The 19,126-nt window shown below is 34.1% G+C and overlaps 2 protein-coding genes across 4 annotated transcripts in view; one reads left to right on the forward strand and one right to left on the reverse strand.

Annotated features, from left to right (window-relative positions):
- LOC140447799 (ubiquilin-1-like) overlaps window positions 1–6,829 on the reverse strand; it is a 173,041-nt gene extending 166,212 nt beyond the window's left edge. Inside the window, exon 1 of one of the 2 annotated variants that reach the window (XM_072540663.1) lies at window positions 6,658–6,806. The gene's annotated coding sequence lies outside the window, so the exon portion shown is untranslated. Of the gene's footprint in view, window positions 1–6,657 lie in introns of both variants that reach the window. The other variant, XM_072540660.1, reaches the window with a different exon arrangement.
- Window positions 1–19,126, forward strand: part of LOC140447801 (uncharacterized) — a 45,581-nt gene that overhangs the window by 14,057 nt on the left and 12,398 nt on the right. The window contains exon 1 of one of the 2 annotated variants that reach the window (XM_072540666.1): window positions 6,882–7,099. The exons of the other annotated variant lie outside the window; for it this stretch is intronic. Coding sequence (XP_072396767.1) covers window positions 7,039–7,099 — 61 coding nt within the window. The 5' untranslated portion in view covers window positions 6,882–7,038. Of the gene's footprint in view, window positions 1–6,881; window positions 7,100–19,126 lie in introns of those variants that run through there. 2 annotated transcript variants of the gene reach the window in all.

Here is a 19,126-nt window from a genome sequence, read left to right on the forward strand (position 1 = left end):
TCATTCCGGACATGCGAAGTTTATATACTAGTGTGGTGTGATCAAACATGTAATTTTCGTTGACGGAAATACATTTTTTGCTCATTTATTAATACCTAACGATTTGAATATGTAGTTCAACATCTTTAGCTAATCTGTTAACGTCGAGGTACTTAGTACATGCAATGGGTGTATGTTTTGCTTCTGTCCATTTTTAGTTTTTTCGTTCCATAAAAATAAGGTGACCATATGTCCCACCCCATTTCCCGAGAATTCCTATCACTCCCGAGAGTGACAGAATCGATCTGCTTGAGTAGTCGAACAGTAGTGTGAGAACATTAAATGCATATATTATATTAGTATAGATTCCAAACTTGGAAAATAAGAACAGGGGGTTAATCTAACGTTAATCTGGAAAATTTTAGTAGAGTTTTATTTTTAGTAATGTCTGCTTCACCCTTTTTGGCCGATTTGATATTGAAAACCACTGAAATTAGACGAAACTGTCAATCAAATTACAAATTGCGGAGAGAAATATATTTTGTAAATAAAACTAATCAATCGCAAGTGAATTATAAATACATAAAAATAATAGATATTTGTAAGCCAAAAATGCAAGATTAAGTTATAAAAAATGGAAAAAGTAAATTATAATTATAACTTCATAATTATAATTGATCTCATGTGTACTGATTAACAGATTGAACAACAAGGGTACTAGGAATGTGAATCAAGTGAAAACTTCCGTATTGAATATTTTCTCTTTATCAGTGAAACTCTATGCAGTTGCTTAGTTGCTGAATTAAGAAACAAATGTCCTTGTTTAAAATTCTAACTTACCTGTATCTGACAGATATGTAACTCTAAATGTACCTAGAGTATGATTTCACCCATCAACAAAATCTGTGAAATAAACTACATCAATACTCCAGCTGTTTTTAGCCATGAAGGCTGAGAATAGCATTTTGACAATCTCTTGTCCCCCCAATAGTTGGTACAAGTTTAACTGATGGTATTTACAGAATGCATGAGTTTTCACTTTAAAGAAGCTTGGAATTTTGCCCAGGTTTTCAGTGTTTGCCAGTACACTTCTATACAAGTTTGTACAAATCTAATGTTTAAGAGCCACCTGTGTACCACTTGACATGTCACTTGGCATTCTTTGTAATAAATTCATTAATATTGACTTAAATCCAGAGTTGGCTCTAATGATTCCTTCATTGTTAATGACACTTTTCAATTAACAATAACGACACTTTAACTATCTGATGGCTAAAGGCATAGAACCTAACTTACGACATTATCACACAAAAAAATATAGAATATTTAAAATCTGTTCAATAACATAGTCCATTTTTCACTTTTTTAGGTCTTAGATTTTGCACTCTTTACTAGGATGTGTAGAGGTATGAGATCAAGGATTAATTACACAGCAGGCGTTACTTGCATTCTCATTGCGCCTGTAATGCCTACACAAGCTGTTCTTTGAAGCTTCATAAGGTTACTCAGACAGATTCTACTTAACCAGACCACTGCCCAGTTTTTCCTTGCAAAGTTTCTACACACCATTAGGGTTTTTGTAGCCGAAAGATAAAAAAGATAAAGGTTTAAAGAAATATTTATAGTAACACTATGTAAAAGTCAAATAAAAGAGTGAATAAAAAAAGAACAAATGAACAAATAGAAATTCTATGCCACAATATAGAACAAAACAAACTAACTAATGAAGTCTATTAAGAGACTTAGAAATTATGGAAAGTGAAAAAAAATACCGAAAGTAGTCCTATAGAAAAAACCAGTGCAGAAAAGAAGAAAAGCAAAACCATTACAATGGTTTATACCATGTTTTATAAACACCATGTTTATAAACAAGACTGAAGAAAGGAAACATAATACCATAACAATCCAGAGATGCTTACAAGAAGGGATTTGAAGATAACAATACTATATGTAAAGGACTTACTAGAAAAATGAAAAAGAATAGGAAATAAATATAACATCAAAACAACCAATAAACAGATCTATTCTGACCAAAACCAAACTAAACAATACACAGGAGAGATCAAAGAACTGCATTAATAAAATACCTGTGAATGCCACAATTTTCATGTGGGAGAAACTGAAAGACCACTAAGTGTCAGGATAAACGAATATGAATCATATCAAAAACAGAGATTTCAGAGAGATCGCAGATATACAATCATGCCTGGGATAATGAGCACATAATACAATGGAAAAATGCATCAATAGTCATGAAAGAAACAATAACAAATAAGTCCATGTCCATTTTCATGTGTATTTGTTTTTCAAATATCAGTTCATGCAGTTTTTATTATTTTTGTTTATAAAATAAACAGCAATAGTTTCACTCTAGTGATAACATAATACCAATCATATAGAAGCGATGTGAAAGTAAGTATAAATTCCTTTGTGTTCTGCAACAATAGGCTGATGACAACAGTATATACCAATCAATGACCAGCCGACCACGTCATGCACAAACAGCTAATGATAAAGCTGCACTAACAGCTGATGGTCGGAACATGCTAAATGCAAACTTAGCTGCTGTTTACAAGCCAACAGAAAATTTAAATGTCAATGAACAATTCTTTCGTTCCCAAACAAGAACAAATTTCATTCGGTAAATGCCTCGGAAGCTTGCTAAATATGGCAAAGAAATTGTTTATGCAGACATGATAGATAATACTCAAGATGTCAATCACACAGAAAGAGTTGTCAAAGACCTTGTGAGTCGGTTTCAAAAGATCTGGTTGAAACATAAGTATGGATAGATTTTGAAGACTTTGCCTTTCGATTTTGATAGATTTTGAAGAAGCTAAAGTTCTTCTTTCGGTAACCTCACTATCACTGGCACTACAAAAAATTTAACAAGCCATACATTCATCAAGAAATGAAACCTTCAAAACAAGAGAAAACTATTAATTGTAAGACGCAATAGAGAAAAAGTATATGCTTTTTTCTACAATATCCTCGATGTCTCCTCTCTTGCTGCCTATATTATTTATAACGAAAATAATAAAATGATACCAAAGATGATAATGAACTAACCAAAGGAGACTTTTTGCACCAGCCTGCTGATTAATTGGCTATGCTATTGATTGAAGAGTGAGCTCTAAATCAGCAGATTATGCGACACCATTAGACAAAGCTAGCAATTGAAACTTATTACCATTAGCAGATTGCAATTCAATTAACTGCTCATAATCAACACTGGCAGAAAACTTGTTGCATCATGCTACATTTATCACAAAAGAAGAAATGCCAGAAAATGCTGTGGTGAATGCCCAAAGGCTGTATGTGATGATGAGCATACCGTAAAAATAAACAAATGTACAGAACATAGTCATTAATTTAGTTTTTATTGATTTCTTAAAAAAATATTATATGTGTAATCAATAAATAAATCATTGAAATAAATATTGGTTTACTTATAAATATTTACTCCCTTTTTGCATAAAAATATTCAAATTTTATATCCTAGGCCAGTACTGGGTTGGCCTATATGTCTTTATTATCAAAATGAAAATTTTCTTGGTTCAAATAATTAAACTAAATCTGTAAGCTTATGCATATTTGAGGCATTAGCCAAATCATGGGGATTCAGGAGGTTATTGATTGGTGAATTATTTTTTAGAAAAAAATTATTCAACAAAATGTATGTTGTGTTGGGTACCCGGGTACTTGGTTAGCAACTCAACGTTTAATCCTAAAATAAAACTCAAAATAAGGAGATTAAATGTTGTTCTTTTCGAATATAAATATTTAGTTTTGCTTCAAATCTATAGAAAAAAATTACTGAAATACCCCAGAAGACATTAAAACCAAAATTGTTTTTTATATTATTCCTTTTTAAATATACATACTTTTAAAATTATTTGTAAAATTAAAATATTCTAAAACTCTTTTTCTTGTGGCATGTTAATGTTAAATATTGTATTTATATGGGATTAAACCAAAATTGATTGCAATAAAAATTCCACTCAAGTTTGTTTTTGATATTTTAATTTCCACTCCGAAAACCTTTTTAAAAAAGATTATTTTAATTACAAAGGTAATAAGTAATTTTAAAAGTATATTATTTTAAATGGGAATATAAGGATAAAAAACAATTTTGTCTGATTTCTATAACTGTTTTTATATATTTGATGTAAAACTAAATACTTATATTCCAAATATTTCTAAATGAACAAAATTGAATGTAAACACTCATTATTTAGAGGATTATTTTAAGAATAAAATATAATGATGAATCAATAAAACCCATAGTATAAGTTGAGACAAATCTAGGTTGGGGAATAAAATATGTCCTAACAAAATATACATAAATAAAGTAGCAATAACAAACTAGATCTCTGGCAATAACAAAGGATCAAGATTGAAACCAAAGGTACATTGAGAAGAGACATATGAACAAATACATAAGATAAGGGTTAACAAATATGGCAAAAAGTGAAAAACAAAAACCTGTGGAAATTTAATGATTTGATTGAATAGCACCAAAACAAAACCAGAAGGCTATAAATGGGTTAATATATTTAACAGATAGAAGAAATAAATAAATTTTACCAAAAAGTGTATAAACCAAAAAATAATTTTAAAAGTGTAAATAGGGAGATTGAGACATACTGACAAAAAAGAAATTTTATACTAGAAAGATGGACAAAATTTAGAAAAAATTCAGAAGGAAGTACATGAGTCACATGTGAATAGGACAACAGACGAAGAAACTCTCAATAGATGGGATGGAAGAGCAACCAATAACAGAAAAAAAAACAAATCACCCAACTCTCAGACAATATCACAGCAGAGCTTATAAAACAAGGTGGACATCTTTATTAAAATTCGTACATAAAATAATTTTAGAATGGAGACCTAAACATGATGCTTATCATAATCATGGACTTCCTCCAACAAGGTGATTGAACATCAAGTGCATCCAGCATAGCATTCAAGGTGCTCAAGATTGGATGCAATTGAATTATTTACAGGAAGCCTATGTTCAGCAGTGGACCCAAAACGACTAATGATGATAAAATAATAACATAGGACAATAAATAAATACCATGAAAATTGAGTACTAGTCCCAATACACAAAAAGGGGACCAACTTGAATGAAAAGCATCACTTTTACTTTAAGAAACTGACATGGGGTTTTAGAGGCATTTTTAATCCTGAACAATTTGGCTTTATCAGAGGGAGGTCAACACATGCCAACCAAGTTTTGTATGTCAATCATATACATAACAGCTTTGAGGAGGGATTCCAGGTTAACTCAATCTATACTGACTTTTTTCAATTAAAATAACAAATCAGAAATTGTAGTGTTCTTATTTTTAGTGGCGATGTAAAACTGTTTAGAAAAAATCAATCCTGGCATGATGCTTATATTACAGGAAAATCTTAAATCTTTTTATGATTGGTGCACTTTAAACAAAATGTCACTCAATATAAACAAATGTCATATAATGACATACTCGAGGCAAAGAAATCCAATTACATTTGTTTACTACATAGATAACTTGCCATTAGCCTCGAAAAATGAAGTATCAGATTTGGGAATCTGGTTAGACACCAAACTGTCACTTTCAAGCCACATCAACCAAGTAACAAACAGAGCGATGAAAGTGCTGGGATCTATCCAACGTACATCTGTGGACCTGTCTTTGTTTACATTTAGAAAACTTTATTGTGGTCTTGTTAGGCCCATTCTGGAGTTTGGATCAGTTGTATAGTCCCCATCATACAACTGTTACATTCAACAATTTGAAAGAGTCCAGAATAAATTTTTGAGGGTAACAGCCTATAAGAGTGGATGCAGTAGAGAGGAATACGACTATCAGTGGGTAGGAGATAGTCTTAACTTACCAACACTTCGGTCAAGGAGGACATTGCTAGATTTATGCTTCTTATACAAAGTTATAAAATGTTTTTATAGATTGTCCTATAGACGCGTATGCGTCTCTATATTCTTTGGTGTAAGCAATAACTCTTTCAAAATATTCTTCAAATAAATAAGTACAATTTACTGCAATTAAATATAACATATTTACCTTATGATAAATATTAACTATATTCGTTGGTATTAAGTTTGAATAATACAAATAATGACTAAACAGAATATTTTTTCTGATAAACTATATCATAGGTAATAGTGCTGTTTGTAATTACTAATTTATCAACAATGCAAATATGTCTGCTGCTATCATTTCTACTAATTAATAAAAAAGCGGTTGAATAATGTTTGGTAGATTAAAATTTAAAAACAAATAAAATAGCTTACAATTAAATTTAATAAAATTTAGATCATCAAGCATTAACTTTCATAAATTTATTTCTACCTGTAATTATGAAAAACGGTATTGGATAAGTTTCCTAAAGCATTCCTGGAAAAACAACCGAAAACTGTAAATACGTCGTTAACGCACATAAAACGAGCTTAGTTTGTTTAAATATGTTTTAAATAGATATTCCCATATCGAAATAGGCGGTGTATTAACGTAATAACATGTATTTATGAAAAGCAACGTGGTTTTAGAATCCATTGCCGCCCTTTGTTGAGCACGCAATAAATACCGGTAAGCGATCACATTTTTCCGTTCTAATGCTAGTATAAAAGTAAAATACAGATTTCAAACATTTACAAACTCAAAAACTTACCTGTAGAAGTTAACTCAGCACTTAAAATGCAGAATTACAGAAATAATTTTTGTTAAACTATAAAAAATCACAATGGCGTCAGAAAGAAGCTGATCAGAATGTTTTACCCTGTTCTGGAGCTTTGACACATCTGATGCGCATGCCTACGAACATGCTCGAGACAATTTCGTTATAATCGCTCAACTGTGTTTTTGATATTATAGTCTTGTGTTAGGAGCAGTAATTCTGTTGGTTTACTGTTGTATTCCAAAATTTAGATTTAGTTGAATAAAAATAAAATTCAGTTGGGAGTTGTACGCTACCTACCAGCAAGTAGTTAAACTCTTTCGATTTTGAACAATTACTAGAGAATTCTGTTTGGTTAAGAAATAGGAAAATAGGATGAACACCTTGGAGAATCTTCTAAATGATACAAAAAATATTGAATCATTGAATAAAAACGGTAATATTATTTTATACTTTTTTATGTCAGGTTAATCTACTTGCATCTTAATGTATATGTTTCATTGATATTATAGACCAGAGAACTAAGGATATTCCCATGACATTCTTTGATACAGGTATTTAACAACTGCTTTTGATAAATTGAGTGATAATATGTAAATAAACAGAATATGCAAAAGATTAAACGTCATTTTTTACTTATAAACAATATAAGATCGCTATTTAACAATATATACCAATATAATATTGAGTGGGTACTAAAGGTGAAAAGTGATAAATTATATATGGAAGTGACATAATTTTACTGAAAAAGGCATAGAAAATCCTTTAAAATGTTCTAAAGTTATTCCCATGTAACGCACCGTAACGTTTTACAAGACTCCCCCCTTCCTAAACGTTACGTAACAACCAAGTGTCCACTTTTACCTAAAACTAACAATTTTGTTGCGAAAATTACCGGAAAGTCGGTAAAATAACTTTGTTATTGTTTTAATCGTATTTGCGATAATAGTAGATAAAACAAGAGATTTCTATCTCGCAATAATAAACTTTTACTGCTAATCTTACAATTTTACATTTTCCCTACTATATTCTTACCTACATACATATTTTTGTGCACGTATTTTACCATTTTTTTAATAATACCTACATTCATTAAATAATATATTTATGTCTGCATTTGACAATACAAGTAGAAACTGAAATAAAACATTTTATTCAAAGCAAAACCATATTCTTAACAAAAATTAGAAATAAAATCTTCTTCTTTCTGTTCTTGAGCCATAACATCTTTTGCATTTGATCATTCTTTGACGTAATTTCAAGTTTAAACTATGGTCACAGAAAAATGATTTCATTTTTCGAAACGTTGTGCGAGCTGTTTCAATTTTGCACTTGATCTCTTCACTTGAATCTAGTTGGTCTGCAATGTAGCATCCCAAATATTTAAATTTAGTAACTCTCTGAATATTTTGTTGATTTATCTGTAGATTGTCGTGAGGTTGGCGACTGAAATCATAAATTTTGTCCTAGAAACATTCACAGAAACGTAGATCTCTACCATCAATGACTTTGGGTCTTAATATGTTCAAAAGCATTCCAGGCTTCACCCTATTGAAAGCCTTTTCGTAATCAATGAAAGCCACATAATCTTTACGTTGGTCGCGGCAGGGTATTAGACTAATAGACTAAGACTAATTAATCTGGAGCACATAGAACTTACGTCAGAAGAAATAGGAAATTATATCACAAAAGAAGGAATATTGCACGCATTAAAAACAATGAAGAGCGGGAAAAGCCCTGGACCTGATATGCTTCCTATAGAAATCCTAAAAATTCTAGATGAGAAGCACATTGATGTTTTAGTGACACTCTTGAACCAAATTTATAGTTCAGGGGTATTACCCAAAGAGTGGTTAACATCTATTTTTATTTGTCTCCCTAAAAAGAAAAACGCAAGAGAATGCAGCGATTACCGCACCATTAGCTTAATGTCTCATACGCTAAAGTTACTACTTAAAGTCATCCATAACCGAATATATCACAAACTGGACATAGACGTTAATAATACACAATTTGGTTTTCGCAAAGGCCTAGGAACACGTGAAGCTCTTTTTTCACTTAATAATAATAAAGCATTCGATAAAGTACGACATAAACATTTAATGAATGTCCTGAAATCAAAGAAGATTGACTACAACGACCTCAGGATCATATCAAATTTATACTATAAACAGCGAGCAAAAGTACGTGTTAACGAACAGTTGTCAGAAGAAATTGAAATTAGATGTGGAGTAAGACAGGGATGCGTATTGTCGCCAATTCTTTTTAATGCCTACTCCGAAGAGGTCCTGAAAAAAGCTCTTGAGGGTGAAACAGCTGGAATAAAGGTAAATGGAGTTCCCATTAACAACATTAGATATGCGGACGACACTGTGATCTTAGCCGAAAACATTGAAGATCTTCAGAGACTGGTGACCAGAATAGCAGAGTATGGAAAAGAGTATGGTCTAACAATGAATGTCAAGAAGACGAAATTTATGAGAATATCGAAAACTCAAAGAAATAACGAGAATCTTCTAATAAACGAAACCAACGTCGTATAAGTGGACAAATATGCATACCTGGGAACAATGATTAACTCCACAAATGATTACAATCAGGAGATAAAAGTAAGAATAGAAAAGGCTAGAGCAAATTTCAACAAAATGAGAAGAGTTCTATGTACCAGGGATTTAAAACTGGAACTAAGAGTTAAGTTGGCGAGGTGCTATGTTTTTTCGACTTTATTTTATGGAATGGAATCTTGGACCTTGAATGCGACATCAATGAAAAAACTGGAATCATTTGAGCTGTGGGTGTACAGAAGAATTCTGAAAATATCATGGACAGAACACGTCACAAACAAAGAGGTTCTGGGAAGGATGAACAAAGAAATGGAAATTTTAAATTCAGTAAAAACAAGAAAATTTGAATATCTCGGACATATTACACGTGGAGAGAAATACACCTTGCTCCAACTGATTATGCAGGGAAAGATCCAAGGAAAGAGAAGCATAGGGAGGCGTAGAATGTCATGGCTGCGCAACCTGAGAGAGTGGTACGGATGTACATCAAATGAACTTTTCAGAGCAGCCGTCTCAAAAGTCCTAATAGCTATGATGATTGCCGACCTCCGCCGCGGAGATGGCACTTAAAGAAGAAGAAGAATTAATCTGTATTCATCGTATCTTTTTGTTCGCCGTTTCGTCGGAATTGCTATAAAAATATACTTTAACCATTTCTCAGTTATTTTAACCAGTAGTATCTTCTTCTTCAGGTTCCTTCTCCTATCGGAGGTTGGAAATCATCATCGCTATATATCATATCGCTATCAAGTAATACGTACTTCTCGCCCCTCATTATATGACCCAGATATTGAATCTTTCTAATTTTAACAGTTTTTATGACTTCACATTCTTTGTAACACCTCTATATTAGTTACTTTTTCAGTCCACGATATTCTGTGGATTCTCCTGTAGCACCACATCTCAAAGGAGTTTAATTTTTTGATTTCAGACTGTTTTATTGTCCACGCTTCCATGCCGTATAGTAAATTATAAAATTTAGTAAATATAGAAAAAACGTAACAACGTAGCATTCTTGTGCGGATCTCTAGATTAAGGTTACGGTTGCAAAGTAAGTTCTTCAATTTTATGAACGCGTTTCTTGCCATGTCTATTCTAGATCTGATTTCTTTTGTTTGATCTCCATCTCCGGTTAGCCACGTTCCTAAATATTTATATGTTGTTACTCTTTCGATCGTTGTATTATTGATGATCAGGTTATCTGCATTTTGTGGTTTTTTTGAGAATATCATTGATTTCGTTTTCTTGAGATTCATTTGCAGTCCGTACCTTTCAAATGCATTGTATACATGTTGTATTATGTACTGTAGATCTTCCATGTCACTTGCAAATATGACCGTATGGTCGGCATATCTAATATTATTAATGCTATTTCCGTTGACCAAAATACCTTCCACAATATCCAATAAAGCTTCTTGAAATATCACTTTACCGTAGACGTTGAATAAGAGTGGTGAAAGTATGCACCCTTGTCGAACTCCTCTAAGTATACTTACTTCCTCTGTCAGTTCTCCTTCGATCCTTATTGTTGCTTTCTGATTTTGATACAGATTCGATATAATTTGTAGATCTCTACTATCTATGTTTTTGGTCTTAAGAATACTTAAAAGCTTTTCATGTTGAACTCTGTCAAAAGCTTTTTTAAAGTCTATGAAGCAATCATATATGTCCTGATTCATATCCAGAGATCGTTGTGTCAGAACATTGACTCCGAATAATGCTTCTCTAGTTACCAGACCCTTTCTAAAACCCATCTGTGAATCACTTATTTCTTGTTCTAATTTCATGTGGATTCTGTTATGTATGATTTTAAGGAAAGTTTTCAATGTGTGGCTCATTAATGCAATTGTCCGATAGTCATTGCAATCTTTAGCATTTGTGATTTTTGGAATCTTTACAAAAGTTGAGAGAAGCCATTCTTTGGGTATGTGTCCCGTCTTGTATATGGAGTTAAAAAGGTCTACCAAGACATCAATATTATTGTGTGTTTTATGGCATAAATAACTTCCTCTTTCATTATTTCTGGTCCCGTGATTTCTCCGTCAACTTCTAATTGTTCTACTTTTTGGTCATAAAATAGGTGTTCAATGTATTCTTTCCATCTACGTAATTTGTCTTGTATGTATTTGTATCTGTATTTGTTAATATCCCGATTGGTTTGTTACGATTTCCTGAAATCATTTTTTTAACCTTCTTATGGGTGTTGAAAATATACAAAACAAGAAAAACTAAACTTAGACAACCTAAAAGTCTCTGAGGTACAAGAAAGATTTGAGAGAACAGTGGATGAAAAATTACTAGAAGAAAACAGAGCAGACTCCACAATAGAAAACCAATGGAACACAATAAGCAGTATCATACTCAACACAGCGAAAGAAGTCTTAGGAACAAAGACACAACGGAGAGAAGAAACATGGTTCGATGAAGAATGCAAACAAGCTATACAGGAAAGAAATGAAGCGCATAAGAATTACATACTCAGACGTACTAGAGAGAGAAAAACAGAACATGAGAACAAAAGACGAAGAGCAGATAAACTGTGCAGGCAGAAAAAGAGAAAGTATGAAAACCAACGGATACTAAACATAGAGAGAGAGTTTAAGGAAAACGAAACACGTAGCGCATACCAATTTATCAAACATCTAAGACAAGGATACAAACCGAGGACTAGCCTCTGCAAAAATAAGAAAGGTGAAATCATTAGCGATATGGACGAAATTAAGAGAACCTGGATGACATATTTTAAGGAATTACTAAACAAAGGGACACAACTACCATTACAACAACAGTGGCAGCAGCAGGCTCGACAGGAGGTACAACAACAAGAACTGGGGAAAGATGGAGAAGAAAATGAATTAACTAGACCCCCAACGCTAGAGGAGGTCCAAACGGCAATCCACATACAAAAAAGCCATAAAGCACCGGGAATAGATAAAATACCGGCAGAACTACTCAAGCAAGGAGGAAGGAATTTGACACAACAGATGTACCAGCTAATACGAGAGATATGGATAGAAGAAGAAATTCCCCAACAATGGAAGAAAAGTATAATCTGCCCTATTCATAAAAAAGGAGACAAACTGTTGTGTCAGAATTATAGAGGCATCTCTTTACTTTGTTCGGGATACAAAATACTCACAAACATCATTAATCGAAGACTACAACCTCTCACGGAAAAAATCATCGGGGAATATCAAGCAGGGTTTAGGCAAAATAGATCTACCATTGACCAACTATTTACAGTTAAACAAATACTAGCCAAAGCATGGGAATATGACATGGACGTTTACAATCTCTTTGTAGATTTTAAACAAGCCTATGATTCAATAGATAGAACAATTCTACCTAATATACTGAAAGAATTTGGCATACCATCAAAATTAATACGACTAGTGCAAATGACAATGACAGAAACAGAAGCACAGGTATGTATTCAGGGACAGATCACTGATGCGTTTACGATAACGCAAGGACTGAAACAAGGCGACGGACTAGCTCCAACGCTCTTTAATCTTGTTCTGGAATATGTAATTAGACGGTTGACGGTGAGCGGAAATAACATACTTACAAACAAGTCTACCCAATTAGCAGCATACGCAGATGACATAAACATAATGAGCAGAACAATGAATGCAGCGGAAGAAACCTACGTTGAGTTGAAACAGAGTGCAGAAGCAGTAGGGCTAGCAATACATACAGATAAAACAAAACTACTCATACAAACCAGATCAAATAGACCGGTGCAACAACACTTTATTGACGATATAGAACATGTAAATAGATTCACATACCTAGGAATGGATCTGGTCGCAAGCAATGAAGAAGAACCGGAAATAAATAGAAGGCTTGTGCTGGCAAATAAAGCCTATTTCGCGATGGGCCACATATTCAAATCGCGAGACGTACACCGGAAAACAAAACTCCGGGTCTATAAAACAATAATCAGGCCCATAGTAAGTTATGGTTGCGAAACATGGGTGGTGACACAGAAATCTGCCAATGCATTAGATGTGTTTGAAAGAAAAATATTACGTAGGATCCTGGGCCCAATAAGTGAAAACAACAACTGGCGAATTAGGTACAATAGAGAAATATACGAGCAATATAGCGAACCACCTCTAGCACAACATACTAAACTGCAGAGATTACGATGGGCAGGGCACGTGGTCCGCATGCATGAGAATAGAATCCCCAGAAAATTATTAAATGCAAGAATGCAGGGAAAAAGACCTGTTGGAAGACCTAAAAAGAGATGGGAAGATGAAGTCGATGAGGATGCCAGGAACTGCCTGGGAACGCGTTCATGGAAAAGAACAGCGGTAAATAGAGATGGTTGGAGAAGCCTGTTGAAGGAGGCCAAGGCCCGATTTGGGCTGTAGCGCCATTGGATGGATGGATGGGTGTTGAAAGTGTCATACCTTGCCTCACATTCCTCAATTTCTCCACATTTAATGGACATCCATGTTTCCTTAGCTTGTTTTATTTTCTGTTTTATTTGTTTATTCATTTCTTGATATTTAATTTTATTTTTGTTTTTATGTATTCTTCTTTCGTCCATCTTTTCGAGAATTTCTTGTGTCATCCATTCTTGTTTGGTAGCTTTTGTAAATTTTAATGTTTTCCGTCCCACAGTCTCTATTGTGTTCTTTATATTCTTACATTTTGTTTCAATATCTGTAGTGTTCTTATTTTGTTGTTTTATTTCTTGGATACTCTGATTTATTTTATTTCGAGTTTCTTGGTATGTATTTGGTTCTCTTAGTTTATCAATGTATATTTGTTGTCTAGATCCTTTTATTAATGGTTTTCTCAATCTTACATTCATATTTGCTACTACTGGGTTGTGGTCTGAGTTTACATCTGCTCCAGGGTAAGTCTTCACTACTGTAATAGAGTTCTTGTACCTGTTCCTTATCAAGATGTAATCTATCTGATTTCTTATAATTCTATATTTGTTGTCTCCAGGATCTTTCCACGTGTAGAGCCGGCGATTTGGTAATTTAAACATTGTATCCATAACTACCAGTTCTTCTGTTTGGCACATCTGAATGAGTCTTTCACCACGCTCATTTCGCTCACCTAATCCATACATTCCAACACAACTCTCCACACTTCCTTTACCCACTTTGGCATTGAAGTCACCCATTAGTATCAGAACTTCACGTTTTTTTGTTGTTTTCATTATTGTTTCCAATTGCTCGTAGAAATCTTCTATTTCTTGTTCCTCCTTGTCAGCTGTTGGTGCAAACCAGTAGTATATACATCATTAAAAAGCTTAACTAGAGCACTGGTGTGGTCCTCTTGTATAATTTTTAAGAGTTCAGCTGTTATTTAGGGTGACAGTGAATAAAATTAAGATAGCTGTAATTGTAACCAATGTTCTGAAAGGACGTGGTACGTGAAGAAGAAGAAGATGGGGTGTTGTTTGATCCAGGTGCTTTCTTGGTTTTGACTGATTTTATTGTATAAAGAAATTCAGATTTTAAAATTTCAGGCTCTTCTTGATTTACATTGCTCCGTATGTTTGGCATGGCATCTTGGAGTAATTCAGTTATATAATTACTCCGTGTTTTAAATATTTCTCGTTAATCACTGATAACTTTTCCTGCATTATCTACTAGAGTATTAGTGTTTTTTTTATTATACAGGTCAGAAACTTCACAAACTTTCATGTGCTGCAAATTAAAAATGTCACGCGTCTTCTATAATTCTTCCATTTCTGAAGCCACTTTATTTTAGCCGCTCGTATTTTTTGTTCTATTTCTCTTTGTTCCTTTTTGTATTCACCTGCCTTGCCCTTGTATTGCCTTCTTTGGTCAAAAAGGTGTAGTATTTCTTCCGTCGTCGATTGAATCTCTTAGTTACACTGTGTTCTTCTATTATCTTGGTCATACGTACACGAAATAATTTCTAGGCTTTCTCAATATTTCCGGTCGTTCTTATTTCTTTCATGTGGATTATTTACATCATTTCCTATTTTACTTTTGTAGACATCTGCAATAGTAAAATTTTTTTGCTGATGTTTTTTCTCTATTCGTTTTAGCCTAATTCTTGCATCGGTGACTCAAGGATTGTTATTAAAATCTAATATCTGCTTTAGGGTATGTCGTACCTCTGATGATGAAGATCTTTTGTTGATAAGAATAAAAGAAAGAGGTATATATTTAAAATAAAAACAATTCAATTGAAGTCACTAAGTACTCCTCTGTCCATAGGTGTGACCGACACTCAGATGCTTTTAATACTGGCATCCGGAGGGCAGACGAAGAGGTTTCTGAAATTATTGAACCATTTGCATTAACTTTGTCTTCATTGAGCCAATCGGCATCCTCAGGCGATGTGTTATTGTAGCGCACAATGCAGAGAACCTCATTTGGCCTGGTGGCAGTAAGTCGCTGTGGGATGTGAAAAAGATCCTACTGGTTACACATATTCTGTTCTTGAGGTCGCATTGTAGTGATGGACAAAGGAAATCGTAATGCATGTGCATGAATGCTTTCAATGTAGGCGACAGATCAACTTAAAACCTCACCTGGTGAAGTGGTGAATACTTGCATGATCCTTTATTTAACTCATTAAGTACCACGAGCTTACTTGGGATTTCAAGGATTGGCTAGGCTGACTGCAGAAAATCCGGAAAGACAGATTTCAATGCGCTCCTCCAGCGGCAACAGCAGCATTCGTCCGCGCATTTAATCACTTGCCGAAAATATTGTGATTTACGGATGTGAGTGCTATACCATGCCAGATTAAGTTCTGCTAGATATTGAAAGCTATTGTTACGATAAATATGACTCATGCCTAAACTATAAACATGTTTTTCTAATTAGTATTTTTCTAGTATATATTTCTATATATAAAATCATACAGAGAGCCTGGAATGAGGAACAAATCCCAGAAGAGTGGTGTATTGGGATCGTTTGCCCGCTACACAAAAAGGGCGATGAATTAGAATGTAGAAACTATAGGGGAATAACCCTCCTTAATACAGCATACAAAATATTTTCGAGTATTTTATATGGTCGTCTGAGTGAATATTCAGAGGAGCTTCTTGACGAATATCAAAGTGGTTTTAGCCTGGTCGATCAACAACAGACCAGATCTTTGTGCTAAGGCAAATACTGGAAAAAACCAATGAATTCAATATCGACACATACTACCATCTTTTCGTAGATTTTAAATCGGCCTATGATAGTGTCCTAAGAAATAAATTGTATGAAGCCATGGATGAATTCCACATCCCCGATAAACTGATAAGATTGGTTAAGGCTACAATGCGTAAAGTTGTTTGCAAAGTCGAATTACAGGGCGAACAATCACAGGCATTTGAAACGCATGTTGGGCTGCGACAGGGAGATGCGCTGGTGTGTCTCCTTTTCAACATAGCTTTGGAAAAGGCGGTTAAGGATGCCCAAATAGACAGCAGAGGAAACATTTTTAATAAATCATCCCAAATTTTGGCATATGCAGATGATGTTGATCTAGTTGCCCGCACAACATGCAAGCTAGAAGAAATGTATACCACCTTGTCAAACGCCTCAAAAAATATGGGTCTGCAAGTAAATGAAGATAAAACTAAGATAATGGCATCAACACCCAACAATAGAGCCAGAAACATCGGCCACCAATTTACGGTTGATAATTCTACCTTTGAAGTGGTGGACAAATTCACATACTTAGGCTCCCTGATCGCCAAGGAGAACGTCATGACAGAAGAAATCAAGCGAAGAATAATCCTAGCAAACAAATGCTATTTTGGACTGAGTAGGCATATGAGAAGCAGAAACTTAAGCCAAAAAACAAAAACAACCATATACAAAACCCTTATACAACCAGTGTTGACATATGGGTCGGAGACATGGACCATTTCCAAGGCAGATGAAAATCTCCTGCTTATATTTGAACGAAGGATCCTGAGAAGAATATTTGGTGGCATCTGTGAAAATGGTGTTTGGAGAAGGAGGTACAACTACGAGATATCATCATCATCATTTAACCCTGATCTATCCACTGCTGGATATAGGTCTCCCTCATTTTTTCCATGTATTTCTGTTTTGTGCTGTTTGCATCCAATTTTTGTCGATCCGTTTTATGTCATCAGACCATCTTGTTGGTGGACGACCTCTACTTCGATGTGCTTCTTGTCTCCGTCTCCACTGTATTATTCGCTGTATCCATCTGTTATCCGACATTCTAGCTATGTACCCCGCCCAGTTCCACTTAAGGGTCATAATTCTTTCTACGGCATCTGTCACTCCTGTTCTCCTTCTTATTTCCTTGTTCGTGATCCGATCCCTACGAGAAATGCCTAACATCGATCGTTCCATGGCTCTTTGGGTAACACAAATTTTATTTCTTACTTTCTTGGTTAGTGTTAATATCTCTGCACCATATGTAAGTACTGACAACACGCACTGATTAAAGACTTTTCTTTTAAGACACGAGATATATCACAGATATAGACATATATTTGGTGGTAAAGACGTAGTATCCTTTATAAAAATAGGAAGACTAAGATGGGCAGGACATCTGGCAAGATCACAGCAGAACAACCCTCCTAGAAGAATCCTTATGTCACAACCTGTGGGAAGTAGAAGTAGGGGTAGATCAAAACTCAGATGGAGGGATGGTGTAGATGAGGATGGTAGACAAATAGGCGCAGCAAACTGGCAACAGTTGGCAATGGATAGAACTGACTGGCGTAATAAACTTAGGAAGGTCGAGGCTCTTTTATAGGGCTGTAGCACCAATGATGATGATGATGATTTTTCTAGTAGTTTCCCCTACGATAAAACCGGTCTTCTTTCCATGCTGTTCGAGAGAGTTCAAGGGTCGCCGGCCGAATTCTACGGCTATCTGGAATACTGGCTATTTAATATATATATATATATATATATATATATATATATAGAGGATCTTTTTATTGAAAACGGTTAGTCTGAATAATGGTATCGAGTCGTTGAATTGTAACGCGGAAATAAATTGGTGTTGTAAATAAATAATATAAATTAAAGTAAAAGTGAAACTGGAACAAACCATGAAGTGGAAATATCCAGGAGTGGCTAGTATACCTGTTGAATACAAAGCACGTGGTGTTCGTGTGTATTAAGGTATAAAAAATGCTTATTAAAAGCTTAAAATTTTTATTGTAAAGAAGATCTTTTCGGAATTAAATTATTCCATCATCAGTTTAATAAAAAGTTGTTAAAAACATTGTATGGCCATATAAAAACATTGGAAGGACATCCGTATTAAAAAATCCTCATGGTATTTATCAAGGTAAATGCAATAGACTGTTAACTTGATTATTAAAAACTGAAAATGGGGGCATCTTACATGACCCCCTTTAGTTGGTGAGGTTTTATAGACTTACATTACCTCTGATCTGTGCTGGAGTCTTGGGCTAACTTCAGCTCAGTGTTACAATAAAAATCTTAAGCTTTTAATAAGCATTTTTTATACCTTAATACACACGAACACCACGTGCACGTATAACAATATTGTACAATACAATCCCCGTAGAGGGATTGATTATTATTACGGGGAATATAAGGAATAAGGATATTACGGGGAATCTCTCCTGACCCCCCGTCAGGAGAGATTCCCCGTAAAACATAAATGAAAACGATTTCTGACTTATGAGATTTTAATTCCATAGTTTTTTTTCTATGAGTAAAAAAAACAATGTTACGTAACGCGTTGTTCGAACCCTTCTTTCTCCGCTGTAACGCACCGTAACGTTTTAGATCACCTTTCCACCCTAATTACATTACGTAATACTTAAACGATTCCTTATATATAAAACAAATTTACAAATATATCTGGTTCTGATCAACGAAAATTGATGTTTTTTTTTTTTAATTTGGAGTACCTTGTGGCATAGATCATAAGAATGTATT

Source organism: Diabrotica undecimpunctata, chromosome 8 (assembly GCF_040954645.1).
Source record: "Diabrotica undecimpunctata isolate CICGRU chromosome 8, icDiaUnde3, whole genome shotgun sequence".
Lineage (NCBI taxonomy): Eukaryota > Metazoa > Arthropoda > Insecta > Coleoptera > Chrysomelidae > Diabrotica > Diabrotica undecimpunctata.